Here is an 18,836-nt window from a genome sequence, read left to right as displayed (position 1 = left end):
CTGTTTTTTTTTCTTGTTTTTTCCTGGTTTTTCCTAGGTATATTAAATTTCAGTAATATATTGTCTTGTTTGCATGCAAATTATAGCTGTAAAAGAGAGATTAAGAATTTTTTGATTATTTGGCGAAAAATCAATTTTGAAGTTTTTTGCATTTTGGAGTGTTCGAGTCTTAACATAGTTTTTTTTTTAATTCAAAAGATTAAAAATAATTATAAAAATTCACTAGATTTAAATTGAGTTCAGTCGAGATCGTGGAAAACAACTATAATGTGTCCATAAAAAGTAACTCTTTCGTGATTAAAAACGCCACGGTTGACATGTTTACAACTATTTCTTTTGTCCGTCTATGGATTTGGACGTTTAATCTTTTGATTTTGCAGATGAGATTGAGCTTATGGAACGGGCCCGAATTTTAGCTAACAAAAACAAAATTTGGAGAACTTACATGGGAATGGGATATTATAATTGCTACACACCACATCCAATTGCAAGAAACATATTTGAAAACCCAGGATGGTGAGTTTTGCATCTTGTCTTTTTTTTGTTCTAAAAGTTGCTATCATCAGAAATCATAATTGTAGATCCTTTTTTGGTAGATATATAATGATCCAGGTTTTGTGCATAATATTTATATAGTGGGGGGAGGGGGCACACGTAGGAGCTATTGTCGGGGGAGAGGCAATGATAGAAAGATATCATTTTGATAATTTGAGCAAGAATGCACAGAAATTTAGAAGTATTTAGGATTTTGGAGGGGGGCCTGGATCCCCAGTGTGTATTCTTTGGAGGAGAGGTAAGCCCACGTAAATTTTTATCAAAGGAGACACATGGTAAAATAAACCTTCCAAGAAATTATAACTTATTTTATAAATAACATTTGTCTGTAGAAAAAAGGGGGGGGGGGTACATCTTATCTTCCTCTCTGTTTGGCTTCGGTTGCAAATTCTGTTTAGACTGTAATGCATGGCGCCTACAATCATTACCAACCTTTCTGGTCAGAAAATGAGAACAAAGACAGACAACAGAAAACTGTGTTGTTGTTTTTTGTTTTGCCAGGATGTCCTGTAAGATCTGCAATGAGAGTTCCAAGGAATGATACATGTTTGACAACTCTCAATAATGTCTATTGCCCCCCCCCCCGCCCCGTTCAGATTTTGAAAAGACTTCTTTGGTATAAACCACATCGTCCCCTCCTATAATTCTATTAATTTACGCCATTGACATCTCCTAAAGATTAATGTGCAATTAGTTTGACTCAGAACTTAATGACTTTACAATAAAAATCACATTCTTTACATATGACTCATACAGAATTTAACTTTCTGAAGCATTCACCTCTTTCTTTATTGGTCTAACCTAGTTTTAAATGCTAATCCAAAATAATATGCATGTATGAAATTGCTAAAGTTCTAAATTGTAGTCAGTAAAATTTTGGTGTCTAATAAAAAAACTTTTTTTTTACACTATATCATTTATGCACTATAACATTTATACACTATATCATAATACATTTTTCGACTATGCTGAACAAAATGGCTATCTCAAAATTTTGATCGGGTAACTTTGGGAAAGCAATGAGCGTGGGAGGTGGCCTAGTTACCCTCCAAATAAGAACTCAGATCGTAACTTTTCCGGAAACCATGGGTTTCTGTCAGTTCTTCCAACGAACATGGCCTTTTTGCTGATCTTGATGTTTTCTATGTCAATTTCTTTCTTTTCAAAATGAAACTCGTTTTTATACTGATAAAATTTATATGGAGGGGGGGGTATAGAATGGAATGAAACACCAAAGCAATATTGCGGAATAGTTAAAAGTGGATGAGTCTGATTTCCCAATTTTGAATTTGAAGTGCAAAAACTCAAAGTTAACTTGCTATTCCATAGTCATAGGATTTAATCTGGAAGTTAAGTTCCTACATTCAAACTTTCGTTATCGGATTTTATTTTTCAAGATCATTAATTATATGTGTGGACATAACTTAAATCGCTGGTGATTTTTGCGTAATATTGATTTAGATACTATTTGGGATGAGAAATGGACTTCGTTCACTTTATTGCTTAACTCTCTAATTTTGTCTGATTGACATTATAATTTGTTGTCAGTTTTCCAATAGACGAATGGATTGTCAAAAACAAAACCAATTGCATTTTAGAAATAAAGACCTCCCAAAAAGGTTATCTGCCTGGGCGTTTTGTTGTTCCTCTCCGATCGCTTTTTTCGCTACTGTTCGCAGGTTCAGCCTTCAGTTCTTGCAAATGTGGCCTCGCATGCTTATTATAATGATTTTACATTTCTGATTTTTGCCCAGGTTTTTTTTAGTTTATACTTTTTACATGGCTATTTTGGACCCCCTTCCCCCAGAATCTTATAAATGTTTTGTCGTGCATTGGCATCTGCCTCACAGAGGGTACCTTCCATTAAAAGTTTTGCTCAATCGGGGACAAAACATGCCAACCTTAAAAGCTCCTCCCACGGGACCCATTAAATTCCCAGGGACGTTAATTCCCGAAAATGTAGAGGATAGGGAGAGCAAGACTTTTTTTAATGGAGATACAAACCCCTCCCCCCTAATCAGTGTCCCTGTGGCTCTCCACTGGGCTCCGTTCTCCAATTGTGTTCTTCTGGATACTCAACACTCATCTGTATTTATCTTAAATTAGTCTTTATTTTTGTTTAAAGGTATACGCCGTACACTCCCTATCAGGCAGAAATATCTCAAGGCCGCTTAGAATCTCTTTTGAACTATCAGACCATGGTAGCTGATTTGACAGGATTAGATGTCGCCAATGCATCACTCCTTGATGAAGGAACTGCAGCAGCCGAAGCAATGAGCCTTTGCTACAGGTAGATATTTTCAAAATAGAGCTAACATTTATACAGAAAAAGGAAAATTGTGGTGATGCTCCTCCCCGAGGGGGAGGGGGGTGTAACTAAGTTTATGTGTAATTTGTGTGTGTGTAAAACTTTCTATATTTTTGTAATATAAATTTATTGTCGTGCCCTCAACTGATAATGTATCTTATACCTTTTTCAAAAATGACAGAGATAGATAATAGAGATGATAATGATACCTTTTTCAGAAATGGTTTAATCTAGTGGATATATAGCTATTGGTTGCGTTCAGAGAAGTTAACCTCTTTCTTAAGTACTACGAGGACCAAGCACGTTTGGGAAATTGGGAAAAAATACATTGGTCTCCCCTAGGGAGGGTGGGGGGTATGGAATAAACTTATGTATTCTATGTTTATGAAAGACACTTCTATATTTTCAGTGCGTAAATGTATTTTGGCTCTAGACAGCTCTTTTCCAGGTCCTACCTCTCTCTTAACTCTGCTTATAAGGCTGAAAAGAATGCGCCTATCTGTATATATCTTCTTCTAGTACGTAGTAAAGGTAGATAAACCATTGCAAATGTAAAATGTTAAATAAAAATATATATAAAGCTAATTGACAATGGACACGTTACTCACAATAAAAGCAGGATTACTTTTGTTTAAATTAATCGTGAAAAAATTATTGCTATTTCTGAATTAAATTTTGTGACGATCGCAAAAGCCGTACATCGCAGTTTTCATCATAAAGTCGAATTTAAGTCGAATACATAAAGTCTAATACGCTTTAGGGGTTGTGTCTACTGACGGAAGATACAACCAAATAACATCAAAGGCAGTACAGACAACATCGATGATGAGTATATCTTTATTTTATAGTGTAGATCAGTCAGTTCAGATTTAGCCAGTGCAAGGTTGAGTTTGAAGCAGAGCTATTGAATTCCCTTATCCATTACATTGCAAACTTAAACGACAAAAAGGTGCACAGAAAGTGATAGTAGGTGCGGAGTATGCAACTAATGGCGCATGATGTGTTAAAGGTTGACCACCGTTCATCTAGGGGATTTTAATCTACTGATCGTGTTTGCAGAGGTTTCCCAACTTTATAGGAGGCTGGCGACCGACGATGACCTGTACACATTTTAGGGGGGTGGGGGGGGGTGTACAAAATATAAAAAACGCATCAGAAACTTGTTTATGTTCATTTTTGATACGTTTTTACGAATCGGACAAATATTTCGATGGGAGGGGGGGGGTCAAAACCTTTAACACCCCCTCCCTGGGTACGACCTTGATGACTACAGAACATTAATTTTATGATATCAGAATGAAGCTATGTTATTCAGCTACACTGTAATTTGCATTTGAATTATTGAACAAAAAAGTACCCCATCAAAAGCATTGAAAACCTCATTATCGCTTACTCTTAGTATCTCTTGTAACAGTATGAAAATGTGAGATACGCCTTTTGAGCGGGGATATGTAAAAAAAAAACCAAAAATAAAAAGACGTGGAAAAATGACTTTAACTAACTCAACGATAAGATTTACTTATGAAAAATTGCTATCAAAAGCCCAGATGGGCCGAATTCCCACTTTTGAGCCACTAAAAAAACAAAACAAAAAACAAGCAAATATTACGGGGCTGGTCAGGAAAAAAATTATAAAAATGTCAAAAGGGTTGTAAAAAAAATGTCAGAAACAATTAAACTCGCAGAACTAAAGGAGAAACCAAATAAAACGCAAGGCAAATTTAGTCTTGTGACTAAAAAATACAAAAAATTTAGTTAAGAAAAATCTATAAAAAGAAAACTCAAAATTTGCCAAATAAACATTAAATAATTATAACGTAAAAGGGTGGAAAGTTTCACTTATTTAACATATCAACTATGCGTGGTGACAAAGCTCTTCTATATCTTTTTGCTACTCGAGTTTTCTGCTGTTCGAATGAAAGTTTCAGGAGTAGATTTACAACCCTAATAAAATGATAGTCATAAAATGAAATACGGGAAGCGTCAGATAATTTGCCCCCCTCCCCAACCATGCATTGCTCTCCCGGCCGAAGGCATTGAATAAGGAGATCGGTACCTGTGCAACGCAGACCATTGGTCAACATGCCAAAAAGTTTTAGTTAGGTTCTACCACCCCCCTGCCTCTGCTTATAAGGCTAATAAAAGGCTGCTTATGAAAGGAAGAAAAAAATAACTGGCTTGGAATCTGGTTCAAGTTTTAGGAACGACCTTACCAAGGAGTACAGTCCAAAAGAAGCAGAATCGAAGGTTACCAAATGGAAACATAGATTATAATTTACCATCTGTCTTCATATAGTCTTAAAGGCCTTAGAGGTAAGGAAAAGGCGAAGGTAAGAACTTAATAAAACCCTCCGAGGCTCTAGTTTGGGCTGCATATCCACTCCAGAAACCTCCTTTTACTTAGTGCTACAACATCCTGAGTTTGCAAAAAGCTATTATTTTCCTCTTCTACGTTTTCATCCTTTCTTTTTTTGCATTTATAATACTTTCCAGCCCAAGACCAAAGGGCATATACACATTATTGTAATTTAATTGGAGTTTAGAAATATATTCTTTAAGCTTTACATCTTTTTATTCGAGGATTTAATATATAACAATAATATAATATTTAGTTATAACCCACAAAGTACAATGATAAAACTGTGGGGTAAACAAAAAGGAAAAAAAAACAAACAAAAAAACTGAAAAACAACCATAAACATACGATTCCAATACAACATAAATAAATTAACTTGATTCAAAAAATGGCCAAATAGGGTAAAAAAACACCAACCGTTTGCTGAGTTTTAAAACATAGATAGAAAACATAGATCTGCAGATATTTGTTTCAGTCGCGAGGGTGCATCAACAGTGTCAGATTTAGAAACAATTCTATGGTTCCGGCACCATAAAAAAGAAAGATTTTATGCATTTGTTTTGTCTGTAATTTTGTGGAAAAGTAAAAAAATAATTTTATGTTACTTTATATTAATCACTCTCTTCAACATTATTTTGAGAAATCTGAATATTTTCGCTTTTTTTTGGGTTGTCTCTCGTCTAATTTCTGGAGGCCAAACAGCTTAAGAAAAACTTCTTAATTTTGAAATAACCAAAAGAAAAATCTAAGAAAATCGCGATTTTCAGGTACTATTGGACTAAATGTAAGTCCAGGGGGAAAATGTTGGGTCCAGGGAACTTTAAAAAATATCTATAAGAATACTGGAGTATCAGCCCCCTGTTTCAATGTAAACCTTTGGCATTCTAATGTTCTATTTTGTACATGGTTGTCTAATATTATGTTTTATTGTACAGGCAAACCAAACGAAAGAAATTTTTCATGTCTGATAAGCTTCATCCTCAAACACTCGCTCTAGTGGAGACAAGAGCTTCGGCGCTGGGAATAGAAACAGTTATTACTAGTGAACTAGGAAATGTAGATTTTTCACTTAAGGACATAGCTGGAGTTCTTTACCAGTATCCTGACACAGATGGAAATATCTGCTCTTTCACCGACTTATCTCGAAGGGCTCGAGAAGCAGGAGTAAGTACAATTATAAATATATTAGAAGCCATTTATTTTTGTTATTTATTCTTCGTTTTATACCCTATGCCACCATAATCAATGCCTTTTCTGTGCCTAAGCCACTCTAAGCCTATACTTTAGAGGCAATGGGCGTTGTAAGATTTTTGAGTCTTTGAAATTCTTCTAACACGTGAGACATTCCGTGTAAATTAATGTGAGACTCATACGTGGGGAATCGGGACTAATATATTGGGAGAGGGATTGGGATAGGTCATTAAAATATAATTTTAGGTCTAGTAAAATGCATATCAGAAGGCTCATAAAGACAGTACTGTAAAGACAGTAATATTTGGCTTAACATTTTCTAATCTACTAGCCACAAGTTTCTGCAAGTTGTATAAAAACATAACAAAACTTGATAGTATAATTTAATATTTCCATTTTTAACAAATTTGCTCTAATTAGCCATGTTTTATTCTTCTATATTTTTTTTTTCAGTGTTACTTTAATTTTTTTTTCTTTTGGTCCTTAACAAGTTATCTTCTAGGATCTTTATTGTTATTGATGTTTGTGTTATGTTTTTATTCGAATAAAATTGAATTGAATTGAATTAATCAGGCCCATTCTTACTTTCTTGCGACTGCCATGAAAAAGTAACATTGATTGTAGTATTACATAGAAAGTGTTAAAATATTTCCTACCTGTTATTATCAAGATTTTTAACTTTGGCCAGGGACTAGCCTGAACTGACTTCTGGAGAGCTTAAGGTTAAACAAATTTCCAACTAACACCTGAATTTGAGATGCCAGGTGAGAGAGAAAAAAACGCTTGGTCCTGCTGCGAGAAGAAGAAGAAAACAAGCCTGAACCCTTTCCTGCATGAAACAAGCATGGCGCATACATATGTGTAAGAGGGGAGCTTTACACCCTTTCTACATTTAGAATTATTTCCCTAGTCTTTTTATTTATTGTTGGTATTGATTTATGTTATTAAACTTTCCTTAGTTTCGTTCTTATTTTTTATTTGTTTTTTTCCTTCTTTTAGCCTTTACTCCCCTTTTTCGTGTTATCAAGGAGATCTCAATGAAATTTTGTTATTATTAATCTAATTTATAATGCTCCAATGTTTTCAGTTTTCTCAAATTTAGCCCCTCCAACAAAACAAACTCCTTTGTACATACCTGTCATCATATTCTAAGTAGTTTCCCTGAAATGAATATAATCTCAGGAAGTAAATGACTATTTATCTGGTAAATAAAAGGTCCATTTTTGGTCATCGATCTATCAATAATCTGATCAAACGTTTTACTTTTTTTAAGGCAAGATTTATTATTCTAACAAAGAAAATTCGTACAACAAGTAAACGTATGATACTGATAGTCAGAAAAAAAACAATCAACATCAAATACTACTATTACTACTACTAACAACTCACCGCAGCACCAAGCCGCCTGAGGCCAACACAGCTATTTACGCTCCCTCTCCATCCCAATCTATTTAAAGCCTCCCTCTTTAAAACCTCCCCAGAAATTCCCATTTCGCTTAAATCTTTCCTTACGACATCCTCCCACCCTAGCTTTCCTTTCCTTTTAGCCCTTGACGGTTGGCCAAAAAGGACAAACTTCGGCAATCTGCCATCATTCATCCTTAGAATATTCCCCAGCCATCTCAACCTATCTCTCATTATGGCCCTAGAAAGCGGGGTTGACCGCACTTTTCGTTCAGCCTACTCTTTGAAATACGGTCAGTCAGCCGGGTACCCAGAACAATCCGTAGGCAATTTCTCTGAAAAACATCTAGCAAATCTTCATCCGCTTTTCGGAGCGGTCATGCTTCAGAACCATATGTGACTACTGTTATCAGTGTAGCTTCCAATATTCTAATCTTGGTTTGCAGACTTATCTTCCTATTCTTCCGAACTTCTTTCAACTGAAAAAACACTCTGAGCCATGGCTACCTTTAATATCTTCACTGCTTCTACCGTCTTTACTAATAATACTACCAAGGTAAGTGAAGCTGTCCACATTATCAATCTTTTCGTTACCCAACGTAACCATTTCATCCTCACTTGTTCCTAGTATTAGTGATTTGGTCTTCTTAACATTAATTTTTAAACCTATTCTAGCACTTTAAACTCACAAAACTTCTGAATATTGATTAATTTTCCTAATATTTTCAACTAAAATGGTCAAATTATCAGCACAGTCAAAGTCCAGGAAATTTTTTCCTTCCCATTTTATTCCAAGTTCTCTCATTGCCTTTCCTGTGATCGTTAAGACAAAGGGGGATATAAACAAAAAATACCCCCCCCCCCCCCCGCAAAGCTTTCTAGCCGAGAGTGTTGGGAGGAAACTCCGATTTTCGTTTTTGCGCTCTGGTGTTAGTGTTTAAAAATGATTCCGAAAGAACCCTGGCTATTTGACAATTTCGTCACACGGATACAGGTGTTTATTATTCTTCCGCAAATAGGAGATGGGTCCGATGCTTAAGGGATATTTTCTACTTATTTCATTATGTTATAAGTGTGGTCCTTATGAGATACTCCAAGTGTATTTTTTTTCCTTTTATTCGTAGTTTACATTATGAGGTGCGAATCATAAAAGTCGTTTCTGCGATCAGAACCTTTTTATTGTTCATCAATTGCTGCATAAGGGTTATGATGCTTTCTGACTAGTTTAGTGTTCCGAATCCACGGTTGGGGGTGGAGTAGATATTTGGCGTAAAAGGGAAAAGAGGACCGAATTTTATTTCTATATGTTAAAAAAATTAAAATGGTGAGCAATATAAAAAATGGAGGATTGCAACTGAAATATGTAATGCAGCGGGAATAAGAAAAAAACTACTGTCTTAACCACTGAACCTCTCCAAATTCTCATTCCTTTGCAGACTTTGGTGGTATGTGCTTCAGACTTGTTAGCACTGACATTATTGAAACCTCCTGGGGAACTTGGTGCTGACATTGCCATTGGTTCAAGTCAGCGTTTCGGAGTGCCACTTGGATACGGCGGTCCTCATGCGGCTTTCTTTGCTTGTAAAGAGGCGCTTGTTAGAATGATGCCTGGCAGAATGGTAGGGATTACTAGGTAAGATATTTTTTTTACCTTGGATGCGTGCCAATATGCTCAACCTACCCAGGTAACGTGTTTTTAGACCGAGAAAGCAAAATTTTTAATATATAGTCTACAAAAATCAAACCTTTCTAGTCTACATGTCACTTGCTTTATGTACCTGATTTGGTAACACTTTTTAGTGACATCTTATACTTTTTATATTATATATTTGTATTAATATTATTTTTATATTAACATTCTTAACTCTTATATTTAATATTATATATTCGATATAATATTTTTATGTGACGTCTCCTGTGAAATGACTAATCTGTGAAATGAAAATAAATTCAATTATAGACACGAATTGTTAAATTTTTCTTTTGGCAAATTAAGCCTCATAAATTAGACAAGAATGACAATCTCAACCGTCTCGATTGTTTGACAATCAAGAAGGAAGTGGTGTTGAAACTAGTTCGAGAACAGTGTGGCCAAATGCAATCCCATGAGGGAAGTAAATAGAATTGTTCGAATAATTTGTTGGAAAACACTGTTTTTCCATTTATAATTAAAATAAAACGGAAAATAATAAAAACGGGTAAAATTTTTAATATTAAGATACTGTTCAAGATACTGAACTTCGAGAAGCTTTTTCTACAAATGTTGATAAAACTCCGAATAATTCGGCCTCATATCCGGGAGCTTTTATAAACAGAAAGAAAAAAGGAAAACAATTAACTTGTTTCACTTGGGGGGGGGGTCTCGTATTTTATTTATTTTTCTTTTTATTAATTATTTGGATCCCGTTAGTAATGTTGTGTCTCTAAAAAAAAGTTAATGTCTTACTAGGCGTCTGTTTATTTTTGATCTGACCTACTCCAGTTCTATCAAAGAATGCTTTTCTCAGTGGAAAGGTTCGATCCGTTATTTAAGATAAAACTTTGCACTCTCGGTACGAATATAGCTATTTAGTACGTTTAGGATTTATTTGGCTTGCCTAGTAAATCCAGATTCACGAAAACCAATTTTTTAATAGCTAGTTCTTCCATATTTGTATATGAATTTTCAGATGAAAATACGGAAAGGGGCTGCATAGTTTGTTACCATTAACAGTCCATTCACAACGCGCTTTAACTTAGTGAGATGCGGAAAAGATATACGCATGAATATTAAGGTCCAGAGTGGTTTCTGGATTTAATTTACTATTGAACCATTGAAAAAGATATAAAATTATTTTATTTTATCGTTTCTTACGCTGAATGGGGTTATGATGTGTTTTGCCCCCCCCCCCCTTTTTTTCCTGCCTGTGTAACTTTTCTCCTCCGTAACGAGCCTGGAGTCTCTAGTGTATTTTTTCAGTTATTTATTAATTAGATTAAAAATATTCATCTTCCACCAGATCTACCATTACAGAGGAAGGAGGAGGGAGAGATAATTTTCCCCTGGGTTAATTTTTAGAAATTGTGTTAAGGTTGAAAATTCAGACATTCGGGTCTAAAAATGGGCTTTCTTTAAGCCTCAAAATCCCTTGAAAATTAGCTGCCTCTCTGGTTCTGGGCTATGTACGCTTCTGCAGTTTTTGTTTATTTTTGCGGAACTGTGAGTGTTTCAAATAAATGTTTGATTTGTTTCTCTGAATATATTAAACTCGTTCCAGGGATATGGATGGAGGAAAAGCCTACAGGCTTGCACTTCAAACCAGAGAACAACACATCCGTCGTGACAAAGCCACTTCTAACATTTGCACCGCTCAAGCTCTACTAGCAAACATGTCTGCTATGTACGGTATTTACCACGGGCCAAAAGGACTGCAAGAAATAGCGTCTAGAGTGCATAATTCTACACTAGTTCTTGCCAAGGGACTTAGAGACAGTGGCAATCTTATTATGAATGAAGTCTTTTTTGATACTTTGAAAATAATTCCAAAGCTTGGATTGGATGAAGTAAAAAACAGAGCAGAATTGAAGCAAATCAACTTGAGATATTTTGATAACAGTCAGGTATGTTTATTGACATGATTTCTATAAATAATGAAAAAAAAAATCAAAGGCTAGTTAAATAACCTTAAGAAATATTCATACAACTCAGAGATTAAAGATTCAAAAGACGAAAAAGTGGAAATTTCAAGAGAGCATATAATTTTAAGAATATCTATCCTTCGACTACGTAACTTTTTTTGTTTATTAAAAAGGCAATATTTATGGGCTAGACTCACTTGTTGTACCATTTGAGCTTCTCTAGAGCATAAAGCCTGTGAGTGTAAATAAATATAGGACTTATATAATAATTATAGGGAAAAAACTAGTGTTTAAATTAGGAAAAATTAGGTTAGGGAAAACTACTTCAAATTTGTGAAGCATGCATTGTAAAGAAAGAAATTGGGTAGTTTAAGTTAGCATAAGGCATTGTAAATGATATTGAATGAGTTTTGATCATTGCAACAAGCAGTTTTACACATATACAAATAAAAACATTTAGTTCTGTTGAACTTTTTTTCAGAATAAAAAAATGGGCTAAAACAGAGGTTACTCTAGAAGAAGTTCCCTTGAGTTTTAAAAAGTTCGCTAGAGTTCTAGAAGTTAGTCTAGAAGTACTCTAGAAGAAGATCTAAAGCTAATGTCAAATCCCCCTAGCTAAAGACAGTCGCTTTTGCTTGAAAAAGGCTACGTCTGTCCAACCGTTCGTAGCTTAGATCTTCACGATACATAAAAAATATTAGGGTATTTAAACGGTCTAAATATCAAGTAAGAAAAATTAGATGAAGGACATGGAGCGGAGTATTTGTGTTCTTTGATATAAATGTATTTTTCATATCAGAGATACCTACTTGTGTAGGGTAAATGGTGTTTATAATCATTAGTGTGAATCGAGATGCATGGGCATTCATGGCGTCGTTTTGAGGCGTAGAGCAAGGGGGTTCATTAGGGAGGGCAAAAGGAGTGCTCCCCCTCTAGAAAATGGAAGCGCACAAAAAGTGCCAAATTATGCAACCTGGTAGACTAAGTTGAGGGGAACGAAGTGTAAATCTCAGTTCAACAAAATCAGTCTTATGAGGCCAGACATCCAATTGAATTTACTAATAAGAGCTATTTTATGACGAGATTAATAAGACAAGAGTTTTTTTTTGTGAGGGTAGTTTATAACACTATTCAAGTTGAAGTCAAACTTTCACCATAGTTTGTTTGTCATGGATTAATGCTCATTCTGAAGTAAGCAATTTTATGACAATCCTGAAGCTGTAACTTGCACCAAGTTGACTTGATAGTTATATCATTGGATTCATCAGTCTCAGAATTATTATATTTTTGTGAGGGTAGTTTATAACACTATTCAAGTTGAAGTCAAAATTTCACCATAGTTTGTTTGTCATGGATTAATGCTCATTCTGAAGTAAGCAATTTTATGACAATCCTGAAGCTGTAACTTGCACCAAGTTGACTTGATAGTTATATCATTGGATTCATCAGTCTCAGAATTATTATATTGCCTAGACTTTTCCTTAAAGCAGGTTCTCGAAAAATTTTCTCTTTTTGTCATTGTATTACTTAGACTTTTTCTCAGGCAAGTATTTAAACTAGGTTAAACAATAGGGAAATTGTCATTATTTTTTAACGATGTTATCCAGCTATTCAGTGTATTTTTAATCTAAAAAACGCAGTACACCAAATTACAAAAATTGAATTTGATAGACAGATAGAACTGAATCTTAGCTATGGAGTGATAGGAAAGTTGTCGTGTTTTGTTGATAAATTTAAACCCTAGGACAGCAAAATAAATAACATACCGAAACATGCACATACCTTATGTATGTAGACAAGGGCGGATCCAGGAATTTTTTAAGGGGGGGCAAAATAGGTTGGTCCGATAAACTTGCGTTAGGAGCAAGTTTAGTTAACCCAACATTTCGTTAATTGAGTAAAATACACTACTTTAGACTTCGTTAGGGGGGGGGGGCGTCCCCCTCGCCCCCTGGATCCGCCCCTGTGTGTACATACCTAACGTGTATACCTTATATATCAAGAAATATTAACTAGGTAATCAATCATATTGACTGAGCAATTAGTCATTATGGATCTAATTAAATCATCTGCTCGTATAACATTTAGATATCGGTTGGATACGATCTCTTTAGAACAAATTTGGCCCTCTCGGAAAATTTAAGTCTTTGCATGTATGTGTAAAAATATGTGTAAATGTTCTTCGTTATTTTTAACAGAACGAGTTCTTTCTCATGGATGTTATTTCGTCAAAATCCTGGGGTGGGGGGGAGGGGCAAAGTTGGAGCTTATTTTCCCAAATCAAGTGAGAATGACAGTGAAAACTGAAAAAGGAGCCATATAGTAGCGTAAAGGAAAGCATACACTACAAAAAATGACCTGTTTCTGTGGATGCTTGAATTATGTAGGCTTGTCTTAGTTTTGAAAAGCTTTTGAAGACACTTTCAGCTGGGGCGGGGGGCAAACTGAGGTCTGGGAGGGGCAGTTGCCCCCCTGTGCCATAGCAAATTACGCCCATGCTCTTTTCCATTAATTCTACTCATATATTTGCCATTTTTCCTATTCCTTGTTTTGAAAATTGTTTTTCTTACCAATTTGCCATGATTTCATCAGTGACAACCACCACTTTCTTATTTCTGCTTTCGAAACCCTAGGGACAGAATAGTCTCTTTTCATGAGAAGTCTCTTTTTAGAACTTTGGGATTTTAGACACATTACTTGTTACATGGAACTCTTTTTGTGATTTGAGTCATAAGACTAAAATGACACAGTTTTTGTCAATTACTATTTTAAAAACAAATGAAACTTCTTGTAAACGACTTTAAAGCTTGTAATCTGGGGATTACCCCAGCACGGAGGGCATCTTTCTGTTTCTTTATATGAATTTTACTCAATCTTTTAACTTCTGTGAAATCCTTAAAATATGTTAGATGTCTCCATTTTTTCTTTCATAGTTTTGTCCCATTCTTCTTTGATACTTTTTGTCATCCTAGTCGGATCCCTAGGATCCGAGAGAACCTCTGTTAAGCAGCCCTGGTTTACCCTGGGTTCACACAGCAGTTTTCTTCTGGCTCGAAATGGCTTGCATGTAGTGGATGAAGCAGAAACACAGAACCGTTCGCATACTCGACTCGTTCTATTTCATCCGACTCATTCTGATTTGTTAAAAATCAAAATTGGAAACAACTGATTTACCGTTATGGTACATGAACTTGCGGTAATAATGGACAGAATATGACAGAAGCGGGAAAACGGCATTTTCTGATGCAAAAATGTAGCTGTGTGAACTTGGGTTTACAAAGTATTTCTGAATATATTGTATATGAGTTAGAAACAAGGGATTAAATAGAAAGTTGTATATATGTATATATATATATATATATATATATATATATATATATATATATATATATATATATATATATATATATATATATATATATATATATATATATATAATATATGTCCTAAATTTCTTTTTCTCTGCTTGGATACAATTAGCTTTGTGAGCCAGGTTTTTCAGTCTTATGCAAACTATGATGGTAAAAGTAAAGTTAGGTTAGATTATGTTAGTTTAGGTTAGGTTAAGTTAGATTAGGGTAGGTTAAATTTCATTCCAAGTATGAGAAATGGGTTAAAAACCCAACCTTAGCTGACATAACCAAGCCTAACCTCACCTAACCAAATCTAGTTTAACCTAACCTATCATCTTCAGACGTTGCATTAATTTGAAAAAGTTGACTGGCAACACTGACTAAATCCAAGGAGATAAAAAAGGTGTTTCGGACATTCAGCTTATAGCATATAGCTTAGCTTATAGCATATAGCATTCAGCATATAGCTTAGAGTTTTAGTTAGAGTTCTAGTTTAGTTTAGTTATAGTTAAGAATTTAGAGTTTTAGCTTAGAGTCATAGCTTAGAGCTTTAGTTAAAGTTATAGTTCAGTTATAGTTAAGAGTTTTAGTTTAGATATATTAGCTTAGTTATATATATATATATATATATATATATATATATATATATATATATATATATATATATATATATATATATATAGTGTGTGTCGTGTGTGTCGTGTGTGTGTGGTTACCGTGAATTTCCGCAAATTGGTGAATGTCGACATTCACCAATTTGCGGAAATTCACGGTAACACACACACACACAGACATATATATATATATATATATATATATATATATATATATATATATATATATATATATATATATATATATATATATATATATATATATATATATATATATATATATATATATATATATATATATATATATATATAAAACATATATATATATTTATATATATATTTTTTAGTGGACAAATTTTCAGTGACTTTGTTGAAATATTTCAACATAGGCATTGAGCCTGCTGTTTTCCCTGTAAATAGACCCAGCAACTGAAACGTCGAGAAAAAAAAATGATTCTGAAAGAAAAAAAAATTAAGATAAGATGTTAAAACAAAACTAAAAAAAAGTTAAGAAAAAAAAATGATTCTGCTTAAGATTATGTTTCGAAATTCTAAAAGAAAAGATGAGAAAATAAGGTCATACAGATCTGTCCAAAATAATTTAAATTGGCAAATTTACTCTAACATCCTTTTTTGCACAAACTGATCGCTTTCTCCTCTCGATGTAATATTTATCAAGTTATGCAATTATGAATGATTTAATGTGCTTACAATTCTTCTGCGTAAACCACGCAAGTTTTGTAAGTGGTTGAATTTTAACTTTGTTTACAAGCATAAAAACGAGTTTCTTAAGAATCAAAACTTGGTAAAGCGGTCTACTGTCGCGTATATTTATGTGCGAATTTTCGTGTTTGAGCTCTTATAAAATTTATGTTTTTGTATGTATTAGTAAATAAATATTTCCATAAAACTCTTTGTATTTCAGATAGGAGTTTCCCTGGACGAGACTGTAACAGAAGAAGATGTAAATGACCTTCTTTGGGTGTTTGGTGCCGAAACAATAGCTGATGAGGTACTCTTTTTTACTAAAATATGTCAATGGTAAAAAAAAGAAAAACCTAAAATGTAATGGTGACGACGTATTTTTTTGTTCGATTTAATGGTGCCGGATCGTTTCGAGTATTCGAACGATATAAATTTTACTCAGACTATAATGCTTTGATCAGTAATTGCGTCGATCATGACATGTTGAAAGTTGATGCCGAGGCTGATACTCAAGCGTTTTTCGTTTAATTCACAAACCATGTTCAACTCCTATGTTGGCAGAGATATTTCATCAGTTGTTGAAGGTTTCGAAAAATATTTTATTTTCTTTCATAGTAACAGCAAGCCAAATTGATTTACTTTGCTTCCGTCCATTGTTCTCAGCAAAATCGTAACTTTTTATCCTTAGCATCTTTTTTACGTTATATCTGGAAGTTTTTTTTCTGGACTATTAATTCCAAACCGTTTAAATGCCATTTGACATCTCTTTTTAAGAATCTGGCATGATATTTGCATGAAATTTTTCACGATTTTTTCTCAAGTTTTTTTTTGGCTCCCTAGATAAACTATTCCATATTAAAGTGCAGTATTGAACAGAGCTGATCCTTAAGTAGTCAGTTTTTGAAACTTGAAAATTGGGCAAGAAACGTCCATATCGCTGTACAAATTCATCTTTGCAACCCAGCTTAAGTAAGGTCTGTCTGCGTCTGTGTTTACAGTTCCTTTCCTTGTTTCCTCCCGTTTCCTAGCATAGATCTTGATTTCTCCTGCGGTCCGCTGGAGTTCCGGTTACTTTGGTTAGAAGAATATTTATTTGAAGCACGGTAAATTATTTCTTAGTTAGAGTATATCATAAAATGCTGTCATTTGTGCTTTGTGATCCAGAATATGACAGTATGAAGATTCAAAAATATGTATATATGTTGGTATATTGATTCGTTTCTCAAATAGAATATAATATAGTAAATTATGTTATAGTTGAGTATGTTATAATTGAATTTCAATGCAACAATCTTTTTTTTTAAGAAGCTTTTAATCTTTTTTTTCGAAAGACAGCTAACTTTCTTACTCATAGCAACAATTTTTTAACTTTACTGTAGCTTTCTAGAGCTATAGTTTTTGTTTTGTTGATTTTTTTTTCCCGCAGTCTTTTAAAAGTATATTTGTCAACCGGTTGACTAAGGAATTTGAGAAACAATACAGAAAAATTAGATCTTGTGGGAATTTCTAACCGGCGGATACTTTTTCATATGCCTCGCTAAAAGTTTGAAATACAAATAGACCTGCACGGAAGAACACGTTAGAGACAGGTTATTATTAATTAAAAGGTACAAAATAGAACTGGTATACATTCTGTAAATGAATTTTTCAGAAATTCTGTAGATCCCAAGTGAAACTACGTTCCCAAATTAAAAAGAAAAGGTTGGGCTAGTGGGGACAGATTGATGGGCTAGGGGTTTACTGTTAATATGACTTCTTAATTCATATAAATAATTTTGCCAATAGTATCAAAAGCCCTTAAGCATTCCGTTTGCTCTGAATCAGAAGCTGACTGACCTGAATTCCAAAGTCATTTGACATTACTGAGACTTTTTATTTCATACAGATTCTGGTGCATGTGTGTGTAAATATATTGAATTTCAATGTAACAATCTCTCTTTTTAAGAAGCTTTCAAAAGACTTTCTTTTCGAAAGACTTTACTACAGCTTTCTAGAGCTACTGTTTTTGCTTTATTGATTTTTTTCTTGGATGAAATATAATATAGTAAGCTATATTACATTTGAATAAATAAATTGAATTTCAATGAAACAATCCCTCTGTTTGAGAAGCTTTCAATTTTTCTGTCGATAAATAACAGTTCGAATAGGGATAAACCTTTTTAGTATACAGTGAAAAAAAAAACAATCAAAAAATATACTGGATACTTCGATCACATGTCGTCATTCAAAGGCAGTGTGGTCTTCGATATTACCTACTTATTTCTTTTGGAGAGACAGCTAACTTTCTAACTCGTAGCAACAACTTTTTAACTTTACTGCAGTTTTCTAGAGCTACAGTTTTTGTTTTATTGATTCGTTTCTCCAATAAACTAATGTTAAAAGCTATATTACAGTTGGGTAAGTTAAAATTGAATTTTATTGCAACAATTTATCTTTTTGAGAAAATTTTAATCTTTCCTTTCGAGGAGCAGCTAACTTTTAAACTCATAGCAACGACTATTTAGCTTTACTGCAGCTTTCTAGAGCTAGTGTTTTTGTTTTATTGATTAGTTTCTCAAATAGAATATAATATAGTAAACTATGTTATAGTTGAGCATGTTATAATTAAATTTCAATGCATTAATCTTTTTTTAAGAAGCTTTTAATCTTTCTTTTCGAAAGATAGCTAACTTTCTTACTCATAGCAACAACTTTTTAACTTTGCAGCTTTCTAGAGCTATAGTTTTTGTTTT

At 33.9% G+C, this 18,836-nt stretch overlaps 1 protein-coding gene across 2 annotated transcripts in view; it reads left to right on the top strand.

Annotated features, from left to right (window-relative positions):
* Positions 1–18,836, top strand: part of LOC148944560 (glycine dehydrogenase (decarboxylating), mitochondrial) — a 123,928-nt gene that overhangs the window by 65,658 nt on the left and 39,434 nt on the right. For both annotated transcript variants that reach the window (XM_089100623.1, XM_089100624.1), the window contains exons 5-10: positions 381–516; positions 2,681–2,845; positions 6,155–6,383; positions 9,251–9,447; positions 11,072–11,414; positions 16,325–16,411. In XM_089100623.1, coding sequence (XP_088956749.1) covers positions 381–516; positions 2,681–2,845; positions 6,155–6,383; positions 9,251–9,447; positions 11,072–11,414; positions 16,325–16,411 — 1,157 coding nt within the window. The remainder of the gene's footprint in view (positions 1–380; positions 517–2,680; positions 2,846–6,154; positions 6,384–9,250; positions 9,448–11,071; positions 11,415–16,324; positions 16,412–18,836) is intronic.

This window comes from Artemia sp. Qi Xiang Cuo, chromosome 14 (assembly GCF_049724085.1).
Source record: "Artemia sp. Qi Xiang Cuo chromosome 14, ASM4972408v1, whole genome shotgun sequence".
In the NCBI taxonomy this organism is placed as follows: Eukaryota; Metazoa; Arthropoda; class Branchiopoda; order Anostraca; family Artemiidae; genus Artemia; species Artemia sp. Qi Xiang Cuo.
The sequence above is the reverse complement of the archived record's forward strand: the minus strand, read 5'-3'. Positions and strand labels throughout refer to the sequence as shown.